At 39.1% G+C, this 13,825-nt stretch overlaps 1 protein-coding gene across 10 annotated transcripts in view; it reads left to right on the forward strand.

Moving 5' to 3' along the window:
* The window catches only part of LOC144511276 (zinc finger protein 280D-like), a 112,728-nt gene that overhangs the window by 70,945 nt on the left and 27,958 nt on the right, over positions 1-13,825 (forward strand). For all 10 annotated transcript variants that reach the window (XM_078241434.1, XM_078241435.1, XM_078241436.1 and 7 more), the window contains 5 exons: positions 5,427-5,527; positions 5,636-5,782; positions 9,779-9,913; positions 11,972-12,219; positions 13,585-13,725. In XM_078241434.1, coding sequence (XP_078097560.1) covers positions 5,427-5,527; positions 5,636-5,782; positions 9,779-9,913; positions 11,972-12,219; positions 13,585-13,725 — 772 coding nt within the window. The remainder of the gene's footprint in view (positions 1-5,426; positions 5,528-5,635; positions 5,783-9,778; positions 9,914-11,971; positions 12,220-13,584; positions 13,726-13,825) is intronic.

The raw sequence follows: 13,825 nt of genomic DNA on the forward strand, positions 1-13,825 counted from the left end.
AGACAAGGTAAGAGGAAGGTATTAATTTGGGAAATGATAAACAGACCATGCCAGGAAGGAACAGAAAGAACAAAAGAGTAAATCATCAGATAAGGTTGGTTACAAAATAGTAAAAGAACAACACTTAAGGCTCTATATCTGAATGCATGTAACATTCATAACAAAACAGATGAACTGAGAGTTAAATAGAGTTAAATATGTACATTCTCATAACCATTACAGACACATGGTTGCAGGATGGCATAGATTGGGACCTGAGTTTTTGAAGGGTATGAGACATTTAGGAAGGATAGCAAGTTCAGAAAAGGTAAAGGAGAGGCTCTGTTAAAGATGACAGCACAATAGAGAGTGAATGATCTCATTTCAAGAAACCATGATATAGGAGCAGTTTGGGTAGAGATGAGAAATTATAAAGGCAAGAAGTCATTTGTGGGAATGGGCTAACAGTAATCACAGGTTAGACAGGATATCAGTCAAGTAGTGGAGACTTGTCAGAAGGTATGGCGATTATCATGGGGGATTTAAATCTACATCTAGACTGGAAGAATTAGATGGGCAAAGGTAGTGCAGATGACAAATTCGTAAAATATTTATTTTTGGGCTTGTTTCTTAGATCAGCATTTTCTGGAGCCGAGCAAGGTACATTAGACCTGGTATTGTGCAATAAGATGGGGTTAATTAACGATCCTTTAAATTTGAGGACAATTGTGAGGGCATGAAAGCGGAGCTAGCAAAAGAGAACTGGCAGTTTAGGTTAAGGGATGGGTCAGTAGAGATGCAGAGGCAGATATTTAAGGGACTATTTCAGAATACACATTATCGGTACATTCTAATGAAGAAAAAATTCCAACAGGAGGCCCACCATCCGTGGTTAATGAAAAAAGTTGATAGTATCGAACTTGAAGAAAATGCATATAGTTACGCAAAACTGGGTGGCATGTCAGAAAGTGGACAAAGTACAAAAAACAGCAAAGGAAGACTAAAATATTAATATGGAGGGTAAAATTAGACTGCAAGAAAGCGATCGAGAAATAGAGGCAGATGGTAAGAGTTTCTATCAAGATTTTTATTTTAAAAAATTGAGTGAGCGTTGATCCTATAGAAAATGAGTCTGGGAAATAATGGAAAATAAGGAGATGGCAGATGAATTGAACTGGTTTTTTCCATTGTTCTTTGCTGCAGGGGGTACAGGTAACATCCTGGAAATAACTGTAAAGCAGGAATGGCGGGGGGGGACTCAAACTGCAATCACCAGGGAAGTGATGCAAAGCAAATTGCTGGAACTGCAGGTTGACAAGTCCCTGAGTCCTGATAGATTTCATTTTAGGCTCTCAAAATAAGTGGCTGGGTAGTTAGTTTTAATTTTCCAAAACTCACTCAATTTTGGGAAGGTTGCATTTGATTGAAAATGTAACTCCTTTATTCAAAAAGGGAGGGAGACGGAAAGCAGGGAACCACAGGCCAGTTAGCTTAACATCTGTCATAGGGGAAAATGTTAAAAACTATTGTTAAAGACATTATAGGAGGGCACTTCGAAAAATTCAAGGCAGGGTCAACATGTTTTTGCGAAAGGGAAATAATGTTTAACCAATTTATTGGATTTCTTTGAGGAAGGAACATGCTATGCCAAAGGGGAACCAGTGGATGCACTATACTTGGATTTCCAGAAGGCCTTTGAGAAGGTGCCACATCAAAGGTTATTGTGGAAAATAAAAGCTCATAGTGTAGGGCGTAACATATTGGCATGGATGGAAGATTGCTTAGCTAACAGGAAGCAGCAGGCATAAATGGATAATTTTCTGGATGCCAGTATGTGGTGAGTGGTGTGCAGCAAGAATCACTGCTGGGCCTTAACTCATTACAATTTATATAAATGACTTGGATGAACAGATGGTTTTCTGATACTTTTCTCCCTATCAGTTGTGAAGAGGGCTAAGGACATAAGGAGGCTACACAAAGGTCTAGATCGATTAGGGGAATGGGTAAAAATCAGGCCAATGGAACACAACATGGGAAAATGTGAAATTATCCATTTTGGCAGGATGAATAAAAGAAGAACATTATCTAAATGGTGATAGATTGCAGAGCTTTTGAGATGCAGAGGGATCTGGATGCCCTCATGCATGGATTGCAAAAGGCAGGTACAACAAATAATAAGAATTATTATTGTCACAAGTAGACTTGTATTAATGCTGCAATGAAGTTACTGTTAAAATCCCCTAGTCGCCACACTCCGGTGCCTGTTTGGGTACACTGAGGGAGAATTTAGCATGGCCAATGCACCTAACTAGCATGCCTTTTGGACTGTGGGCAATTGCAGAATTGTGATGCAGTTTCTTGGACATCTAAATCTTTGCAGCACAATCCACAGGACCTCCTGATTTACTGAATCAGATGCTTGGCAGTTGAATACAATGAAGAGTTCCTGGTTTTGTGTCAACATGTTTTTTGATTTATCCAAATTTTTCCTCCCAAATCTATCTAAGTGAATAAACTGTTGAGGTGAGCAGAAATTTGCCAACTCGCAAGACCTCAGCTGAAATACCATTGGGGGCCATGGACTGTGCTGTTTTTCATTCATTTGATTGCTTGTTGCAACTCCTGTCAGTGGTGGCTCACCCATGGATTCTACCACAGGCTGCGGGGGGACGGTCTGGAAAGTTTCACAGTTGTTGAAAATATTTTTTTCCAGCATTGATGGATGGTATTTTCATCTTGAGAAGCGAAACACTATCCTGACCCATTCAGCAAGATCACAACTGAACATCTGCAATAATTCCACTTTCCCATCTAGTTCCCATATACTTTTTCTTTAGAGCTTAAAATTCAGTTTTGAATGTATCAGTTTGCTCAACCCTCTGAGAGAATTCCAAAGATTTGCCGCCCTCTGGACTGAAATTAGAAATTTCTCCATTCAAAGGACAGACCTTTCATCCTGAGATTTCGACTCCTAGTTCTAGACTCTGCAGCAAGGGGAAACAGCCTCTCAGCATCTACCCTGTCAGTATACTTTTCAACTATCAGTAAAATGCAAACACAATGAGTTGCTGTATCTTTTGTTCTTTTACTCCCAAACAGAAATATTTTTGTAGCTCCCATAAAAGAGCCTTTACTGTACAGTTGAATTCTGAAATGTAAATTCTTTCCAGAAGTGTCCAACTTATTCTTTGACATTTAACACTGTACTGCATTAAGTGTGATGTGATTGTACACTTCGGTGAGAAGCACTATAAACACTATTCAATAGAATATTAGTGAAGTGCACTGTATGCCTTTTGAAGGTAAAGTTTTGCTTGGGTAAGGACATCAAAGGATACAGAAAAAGGCTGATAAATAGGTTTTAGATAGAGATCAATTTAATGACAGAATAGGTTTGAGGACCAAATGGCCTACTGTTGTTTTGTTTCTATATTTTGTTCTCTTTCAGTTTAATTATTCATTTGTTTTCTGCCCAATATTTTTGCAAATAGTTCTTGCACAGTTGTTAGAAAATGTGAAGACAAAAAGTCATACTTGACACACACATTTGTAAAGATGTAAAATGCTAAAGTTAATTTTTTTCTTTAAATGATTTGTTCTTGTCAAAACTCCAAAGCATGTTGGAGTCCTTTAAATTTTCATCCACTTGCTCACTCCAATTGTTATCAAAAACAATTTAGATTTTTTCTTTTCATGGAACCACATGTACAAGAGAAAACAAGGTGTATTGTTTCAGCACTGTTCAAGGGTGTGTCTTCAAAACCACTTTTGCAACTATTATTTAAAGCAACTTCAACAATAAGTTGGACTTAATTCCTGTAATGAGCAGGAACAAATAAGATGATGCCAAGATATCTGGTTAAAATAACTACGCACTTGACTTGCGTCACTTGGGACATGAAGTGGATTGAACAGTTTTCATTGTGGGGGTCAGTGAAAAGTGTCAGCTGTGTTATTTGTCAAAAGTTATTTTTAGCATTTTTAAATCGAGCTCAGCAGCACTCTGATTAGTGCTGCATGCTTCTCGAGGTGAGGCATATTAATAGTACTTCTTTTGGGCAACTGGTGCCAGCATTGGCCTTTTTTCACTGCGCTGCAGAAACGTTCCCTTATTTTGAACTTGCTGCACTCAGGTGAGTGTTTTAATTTCACGTACCTTGCAGAGTGAGCTTTGTGCTAAATTAATGGGCAATGTTTTGTCTGGTGGGCACCACCACAGCAAGAATTTGGCTGAGGCGACTGAAATATGATCTTTTCATGCAGGGCCCGATTAGTCAACAGAGAAGGTAGATTTTTATCTTAACGTTCAGATTCCAGAAGTGAAAGGGTAGTATTTAGCTCGCAATAAATAAAATCGCAGAGCCAATGATTAGATTAGAATCCACCAATATTTGCAATAGCTGACTATAAATTGAATTAATTATTCTAAAGTAAACCCATCTCAGATGTGATTCAGTTTAATGACAGAATAGGTTTGAGGGTCAAATGGCCTACCATTATGTTTCTATGTTTTGTTCTCTTCATGTTTCAGTTTAATTATTCTTTTTTTTTTGCCCAATGTTTTTGCAGTGCACTGTAAAGTTTTTTTACTGGATTTACTGCTCAATTTATTCTTGTACATTAGGATGTATACAGTGCCGTTTTGCAAAATATAAATTTGATTGCCGAGAAACACTTCTGCTCAATCTAACTTTTATATTGGTAAATTTGTCTCGATTTAGATAACTGAGTTTGCTGTAAATCGGGTGGTGGGGGACATAGTGGGGGGTTCTAAATAAAATTGGTATGGCTACGCTATTAGGCGCTCTAAATAAGCAAAAAAACTACAAAGTGAAGTGATATGGGAAAAATTCAGAAATGTACTGAAGATTTACAGGTGAATCAAAAAACAAGCATTAGAAAACAGCATGGGAAAAGGAAATGGCATTCAAATCTCAGCATGGAACAGCTTCGACTGCTGAAATCATAAAATTATTTCAGACTAATTTTTTTGGAAAGAAAAATCTGTTAGAAGGCATTGAAATATTTTTTGAGGGTGGGGGAGAAAGGTCTATTTTATATACTTCAAACATAGAAGGGAGAATCGGAGCGGAAATAAAACAAAACATTTAGTCAAATAATTTGTGCTTTATTTGGGTTACCAATGCTGCTGTTTCGGGTCGCTTCCCTCCCCTCACCAAGAGATCAGATATTTAAACTTTATTCACAAAATGCAGTTGCAAAATGTTGTCACAATGTCCAGACGTATGTGCATAACATTTAGAATCATTATGTAAGGAAAAAAGGACTCTTGTTCCTTTCCCATTGTTAAGCAACACGTGCAATTAAGCTTGGCGGTGCAACCTATGTTTTGCCTTTTTTTTCAATTAAATTTATAAATTGGGAGGTATCTGCAGAAGCGAATCTTGTGTAATCGATTGTAATTTTGTTCTTCTGTTGCTTTCCAGCAATTTGCAAAATTTGTGAATTGTCCTATGAATCTGAGCAAGTACTTCTGCAGCATATGAAAGATAATCATAAACCAGGGGAAATGCCGTATGTTTGTCAGGTAATTTTTCAGTTGCTGTTAGTAAACAAAGATTTGTTTGGCAAGTTTTTGTTAAAATTTACAATATTCTCCCGGTCATTCTTTTTCCCCCCCCCCCTTTTATTTTAGGTATGCAACTACCGGTCATCGGTTTATTCAGATGTGGATAACCATTTCCGCATTGTTCATGAAAATACCAAGCAGTTGCTTTGCCCTTTTTGCCTTAAGGTCATTAAAAGTGGAAATGCTTATGTTCAGCACTATATGAGACATCAGGTACAGTATTAATATTGATGCATATTCGTAATTCATAAATGACTTTGTAATAATATGATCTTCAGTTTCTCCACTGAAAATGTACAAGTAACTACAAAGTTGCTGTTATTTTTGCATGTAAATTTGCTGCTTGCTGACTACTTGGAAAAATATGACTCGCGTGATTTGAGTCAGTTGAGGGAATTAGCTCAGGGGAGGAAAAAATGCTCTCTTTGCATTAGATTTTGAAGTGCATGAGAAACTGGTGAATATGAGAGGAAGAATTGCATTTACCGTAAGGGAAAAAGTAGGTCAGTAATCAGTTAGAGCATTATTGTTATTTTTGACACTTGCTGTTAGGTGTATTGAACATCTCAGTTTGTCACTGTCAGTGGAGAAATCTATTTGTGGCTCGTAGCAGGGCAATTTGAGCAGTCAGCATAATCAGAAATCTACTTTTAGAATACTGTGTTCAGTTATCTACTTTCCTTGAATTGATTGGACTTCGCTGTTGAGAAGTTGATAGCAGTAGCTTGACCACAAACAACACCACAATAAATTATGCTTGTTCTATTGCTTGAATACGAAAGTGCAAATTATATTTGTAGAAAAAAAATTACCTTTTAAATTTGTACTGGCATAATATGTTTTGATCTTGCATGCCCATGTTAAGGTACAGATCAGAAACCCCAAAGCATGTTATGAAGCCCAACTAAACCACAAGTTTTTTCTATTTTGGCATTAGTGTGAGGATGAAGTGTTTCACTCCAGGTGTGACTCTGTTGACACACTAGGAAGCTTTTAGCAAAACTTTATTTAACAATACAATTAAACTATAACAAATAAATTAGCTTAACTTTTACCAATTGAAATGCTTTTACATGACAAGATACAATTCTTAACTGCTAACCTATCTCTATTAGTTCCAATTTGAGCAGTATACCTCTTGTAGACCTAAATGTTTCTCCAAAATTAGTTAGCAACAGACAGGCTTACATGCTTGTACTTAGGCTGCCAGTCCTCGAGCCACCAGAACACCTCTGGAGAGAGAGAGGGACCTATTTCTCCTAGCAGGTTGGCACAACACGGCACAGTAGTTAGCACTGCTGCCTCACAGCGCCGGGGATTCGGGTTCGATTCCCGACTTGAGTCTCAGTCTGTGCGGAGTCTGCACGTTCTCCCCCGTGTCTGCCTGGGTTTCCTCCAGGTGTTCCGGTTTCCTCCCACAGCCTGAAAGACGTGCTGGTTAGAGGTGCATTGGCCGTGCTAAATTCTCCTTCAGTGTACCTCAATAGGCGCCGGAGTGTGACGACGAGGGGATTTTCATAGTAACTTCATTACAGTGTTAATGTAAGCCTTGTGACACTAATAAATAACATTTTCAAAAAACCTTTTAAAGGTCTCAAACAGCAGCCTCCAGAGAGAGGAAGATGGTTCTTGCTTCTTTCAGAGCCAAGCAGAAATTGACTTATTTTCCCTGTAAGCTTAGCTCCTCCCCTAATGTCTCAATGTCAATCTACCTAATCAAAATCCTACTCTGAAACCAAATAAACAAAAATGCATTAACTCGGATTAAAACAAACACTTCCCGAGCTAGAATCAATCATTACCCTGCATTCTCAGCATGTGAGCTGCTTGATGCCTAGACAAATCAGCAGCATGTAAAACAGAGCTGAATTTTAAACAAACCCCTTACAAGAAACATGACATAAAAATATTTAAGGCACAGTATCATCACACCAATGAAAACAAAAAGTTACGAGTAAAACATCATAGCTGCTTTATCCCAAAATCTTGGTAGGATACTTCAAGCATATCATAACAAAGTACATGCTGAAAAGATGGGATATCATGCAGTGTCTAAATAGGGCAATAGAACTAATGTGTTATGCATTGAGGATCCTTTTAATAATGGGTAAGAATTCTATGTCATAGACATCATTTATAGATTAATCATGTTTCTTTTTGACTTGAAATATCTATATCAGAGAAACTATAGTTAAACTAAGACTTTTCCCTAAAGCTGCAGATGAGTACAGTATTATCTTTAGAGTGACCAAATCTGGCGCGGGGGGGGGGGGAAAGAGGAGTGATTAAGGGATACTTGGGAATAGGGCTGGGGTGGCAAGACCTTCAGAGTGGGGTAGGGTAGTGGGATAATCGTGGCAATCATGCAACTTGTCCCAAATTTGGTAATGCTGACTTGGTAAAATAGCGCTTGAACTCAAAAGGCCAAAACAAAAAACCACAGTATTTCTGGGGTTGATGCATGTGCAGAGACAAAGCCTGGAGAGATGGAAGAAATGATGTGGAGATGCCGGCGTTGGACTGGGGTGAACACAGTAAGAGTTTTAACAACACCAGGTTAAAGTCCAACAGATTTATTTGGTAGCAAATACCATTCGCTTTCGGAGCGCTGCTGACGAAGGAGCAGCGCTCCGAAAGCTAATGGTATTTGCTACCAAATAAACCTGTTGGACTTTAACCTGGTGTTGTTAAAACTCTTACTGAGATGGAAGAAATCCAGGAATGCCTGACCAGGGACACAGGGCTAATGGGCAAATTACAGAACAGTCCAGGCAAATCCAGCATGGTTGAACTAAAAGCATGAACTCTTCAAAGAAAATGCAAGCCTGCTATGAAAGAGAGGCTGAATTATGCATTGTAATTATTTTCCATTCATCTGGATTTAGACTTTGTGGGAATGATTGCGTGTCGTTAAGGTGACTGAGACAAGTTTTTAAACCTCTGGGGAAAATGAGAGATAATAAATAAGCCTTTTTTAAAGCTTGGGTAAAGGCTTGTTGCTGGGATTATTCAAATTTAAACAAAGACAACTTCCACACATCTCGCATACAAAACCCGTTTGATCGTCAAAAAAGACTTGAATTCTCTCCATGCTGGAAAACTGTGATAAGACTCAACTAAGTGGAATATTTGGAGGTTGCAGTGATGTAAACATTAAAACCAATCCATAGGATCATTGACCACAGTCTTAATAATAGCAAAAAAAACACGTTATGTTAGAGAATGGGAACAGTAAAGAGATTTTATGTCAAACAACTAATCCATTTAGGCATGTGAAGAGGTATGGAGAGTGATTGTGGACATATTGCTCGTAGGCATGAATGTTGTGGATGTTCGGGAAATGGAAGTAGTCAGAGTTGTATGTTTTGAAGGTAGTGTAAAAAGCAGTGGCAAGAGCTTGCAAGTTGAGATGGCCAATAATATGGGTTTGTGTACACAGTGGTAGGGTTGCACCTCTACTTTTGTTTGTACATTACTAAAGGGGGTGAATTATTCATAGTTAACTACTGAATCCCGCAGTCTTAAATTCAAAAAGGAAGCCCTGCAAACTCTCGTGTATTCACAGCATTTCTGCTATTTCCCACATGAAATGATAGGATTTGACTGAGCAGCTGTGAGCTCAACAGATATGGAATTGCAATCCACTTGTCAGTGAACCACTGAATAAGGGTCTGGCACTTTTCTTCATAATTTTCTTATGATAGCAAGTGGCTTAAACACCACCATTTCCAGTTCAAGAGGTAGATGGAATGATACCAAAGAGAAAATGGTGGATAATCTCAGCAGGTCTGGCAACACCTGTAAGGAGAGAAAAGAGCTGACATTTCAAGTCCAGCTGACTCTTTGTCAAAGCTAAAAAGCATAGAAAGTGGGGGATATTTATACTGCAGGGTGAGGGAATGAAAGATGAGGCATAGCCACAGAAACCAGTGGAAAAGGCTGCTAATGGCAGTCCATAGAGAGAATAAAGGGTGTGAATGGCCAAACGGGAGAGAATGGAATGGAGATGGAATGATGTTTTGTTCAAAGTGAGTGGTGAAATATGTAAACAAGTAAATATTTGGGATTAGCAGCTTCTCCAGCCACAACCAATTACCACCTTTCTTCAAACACTCTTACACCAACCAGCTCTATTTGGACCGTGTAAATTAGACAAAACCAGGATTCTACTTTCAGAAAAGTTACTTAAATTTTGTATCTCTTGTTCAGAAAAAAGGAGTTTACCGCTGCAGCAAGTGTAAGCTTCAGTTCTTGACCTGTAAAGAGAAAATGGATCACAAAACCCAACACCATAGGACATTTCGAAAACCTATGCAGTTAGAAGGCCTGCCTCCTGGAACAAAGGTAGAGTTTTGCACTTGGTGCTTCTTCTGAGAGTTGTTGCAGAATATAACCACCTCATAATATTTATTAACATGGTCGCAGGAGCATTTGATTTTAAATTGATCAGAAATGGTTTGTTTGTAATTTGTGAAGACATAAAAGATAGCCTACTGGTGCAGTCACTTAAATTGTCATGTACAGCACGCACTTTTAATGTGTACCATGTTCCCTGTTTTTATTTAATACTTGATTTTAAGTGGGAAGATAAATTGTTTTTACCCCTTCCAGAAGGGAAATGGAGCTGAAGCAAGGACTGCGGCGCTGTTGCTCTAACTCTCTAATCCATGTACCCATAAATGTGGCTAAAATCTGGGAATTCTGAAATTATTCTGTTGTCCGTTTCAGTAACTGGGTCGTGAGATTTAAAACTTGGCACAGAATCTCACCCCCGTGCGATCATATTTTCACTGTGGTGTTGAGTCACTCCTTGCATTAATTCATGTGTTGACAAGAATGATTCTTGCAGGATGGTGCTTGTATTCAGTTCAGCATGGTGCTTGTGTTCAGTTTTTTTTAATGCTGTGGTTATCTTCCATACTTTAAGCCACAAGTATACTTAACTTTATGATTCAGATATTTTCATTTTGATGAAAGTGAAACTGTGGAGCTGCTTTGGTTGGTCACGGTTTATGCTTATTTATTTTTAGTAATGCAGCCCCTCATGCATTGAATTCCATAGTGATAGGACACAGATTAAATCTCCTAATTCCATTATTTTCTCTGCCACCTTCAATATCAATGTGGAGAAGATTGAATCGGAAAGTGACTTATTTCTTCCCGCCCCCATACACACATGCACGCACATACGTGTGCGCGCACACAGGCAGTAAGTTATGTTCTTGCAGTGGATTCAGATTTCCAAACATCCGCCCATCAGCAGAGAAACCGTTGCTCTTCAATTGATCTCCGATTATGCCAATAGCATTTAGCGCCAACAGACCAGAAAATGTATCTGTTTGATCTTGTGACCACATAGGAAGGTATCAGTTTTTGTGGGCGGCACAGTGGTTAGCACTGTTGCCTCACAGTGCCAGGGACCCAGGTTCAATTCCTGGCTTGGGTTACTGTCTGTGTGGAGTTTGCACGTTCTCCCTGTGTCTGCGTGGGTTTTCTCCGAGTGCTCTGGTTTCCTCCCACAGTTCAGAGGCATGCTGGTTAGGTGGATTGGCCATGCTAAATTGCCCATAGTGTCCTGGGATGTGCAGGTTAGAGGGATTAGTGTGGTTGTGGAGATAGGGCCTGGAATGGGATTGTTGTCGGTGCAGACTCGATGGGCCGAATGGCCTCCTTCTGCACTGTAGGGATTCTATGCTATATCGGCTCCACAAACTTGCACATCAGCAGCAGAATAATTAAATCTTAGAGAATTTTAATTAATGTTTTAAAAAGCTGCAAGTAATTCGAAATCATTTCAGGGAAAGTGAAACTACCTGATTGAGTAATTTGTATTCTCGCTCATTAATATCGTTTTTGGAAGCAGACATGCTTTCCTTACTCGCTCCTGTCTATATGTGACACTACTCCTGCACTGTACTGTCGCCTGAAGTGGCCTATCAAGCCATTCAGTTCTACCAGGAAGGTACCCATCATCAAGTCTCTATCATTTTGGATCGAATTGACTCAGACAAAAGGCAAGAAAAACTCCCACTGATTCAAAGTCATTTATTCCTCCCAAGCATGCCACACTTAGTGTATGTGTTGCATTCCATTATTCGTGCACTGGAACCCAAAAAATTAGTTGCTGAATATTCAAAGCATTGTTGTCACAGTTTGTCTGGCCACAGGTGGTCAGAAATCTGATGACATTACTGACCCCTTTGGATTGCCTTGGGAAAACCACTTTGAAAAGCCGACAGCTAGGACATTTGTTGAAGGGATCATAGTTTTCAATATGTTGGATTCATTGCATAAGAGAAGATAGATAATAGAAATTCCTCAATGTTTACTGATGATCTGAACAATGGTATCACTGCTCCGAGTGGAATTCCTACAGTCTTCTGATTGATGTCTCTTTAACAGGTTACTATTCGTGCTTCCATGACACCGTATCAGGTGGGATCATCTTCCACGCCTTCAATTAACACTGCAAATGCACTCCAGTGCCCCTCATCAGTCACAGTAAACACTAAACTGCAATCACCAACTATAAGCAAAGTTAACACTGAAGGAAGTTCATTGCCAACACCGTACTTTAAGCAAGGTGCAAAGAAAGAAATCCCAGCCAAAAAAATAACCAAATCCCTTAACTTGGTGCTGCGATCTTTCAGGTAAATTATGTCATGTTATTTGCACAGCTAAAGAAAAATGAACAAACAAGAATGTGTGAAGCTAAAATAATAACTGCTTCAGCTTCAGGATTTGTGTTAATTTCATTGAAAGTTACAACTCCTGAATGAGTTCATTTCCTCAATCTATTTGATCTGTTTGAATGTTTTTAGTGAAGTTTTGTAGGACAGACCAGTACTTTTATGCAATGTTTTCATATCATGGCTCAAATCCACATAGTGAATCACTTAAAAGAGAAATAAAGTGATGTAGGTAAACGTGGTAGTGGTAGTTATTTTGTGCAGTTAACATCCTGCAAACAAAAAATGAGGAATGACTAGTCTGTCAATTTTGCATTGTGTTGGTTTATGTGCAAATTATTGACCAGTGTTCCAGTCAGTCTTTCTGTTCATCAAATGGGATAACTGTATTTGACAACTATCCAGAGTACCCAAATAGGCAAGTCAAGTGTTGACTAAACAATTGTTGTCATCCAAACTTTTTAAATTCCCACATGGGATGTGGGCACCATTATTTATTGCCCATTCTTGATTGACCTAGAGAAGGTGGTGCTGAGCTGCCTTCTTGAATCGCAGTCCACATGGTGCGGGTGCTCCCACAGTGCTGCGAGAGAGGGAGTTCCAGAATTTCAACCCAGAGACCGTGAAGGAACGGCAATATATTTCAAAAGTAAGGATGGTGAGAGGCTTAGAGGGGAACTGCCAGATGGTGGTGTTCCCATATGCCTGCTGTCCTTGTCCTTCTAGCTGGTACTTATTGATGGTTGGGAGGTGCTTTATAAAGAGACTCGATGAGTTCCTGCCGTGCATCATGTCAAAGATGCGCACTGCTGTCGCTGTGTATCGGTGGTGGAAGAAGTGAATGTTCGTGGATGGGGTGCCAATCAGGTGGGCTGCTTTGTCGTGAATGGTATCAAGCTTCTCGTGTTGTTGGAGCAAGTGGGGAGTATTCCATCACACTCCTGACTTGTGCCTTGTAGATGGCGGACAGGTTTTGGGGAGTCAGGAGGTGAGTTACTCACCACAGGATTCCTAGCTCTGACCTCGAGTAGCCACAGTATTTATATGTAAGGTTCAGTTTCTAATCCATGGTTTAAGCCTCTCCCAATGTTGTTTGTGGGGACTTCAGCAATGGTAGTGCTATTAAATGTCAAGGGACGAAGGTTAGATTCTCTCTTGTTGGAGAAAGTGGCATTGTGACAGTTTTAATATGTCATGTTCTGAATTTAAAAAATCAATTTGGTATATCTGAGTATGAGAGAAAAGGGAAGCTATTTAATTTTATTCACAATTGAACTTGTACTTTTGTATCAGCTCTTAACTCTGATGTTTCTTGGTTACTTACAGGGCCACACCTGGTGTTCACAAATGTATCGAGTGCGACTCAGAAATTAAAGTATTTGCCAATCACTTTTCCACTTATGCCCATTGCTCATTTTGTCGATTCAGAAGTAGCTGCAATAGATCTTATGTGGCTCACTTGAAAAGGTAGGATGTCTTTTTGGCAACCTTTTACCCACAATAAACGCTATATTATTCTTGGGTCTTGGAGATCATTAAAATACATTTTTATTGATTTCCTCTTATA

This window comes from Mustelus asterias, chromosome 24 (assembly GCF_964213995.1).
Source record: "Mustelus asterias chromosome 24, sMusAst1.hap1.1, whole genome shotgun sequence".
NCBI lineage: Eukaryota > Metazoa > Chordata > Chondrichthyes > Carcharhiniformes > Triakidae > Mustelus > Mustelus asterias.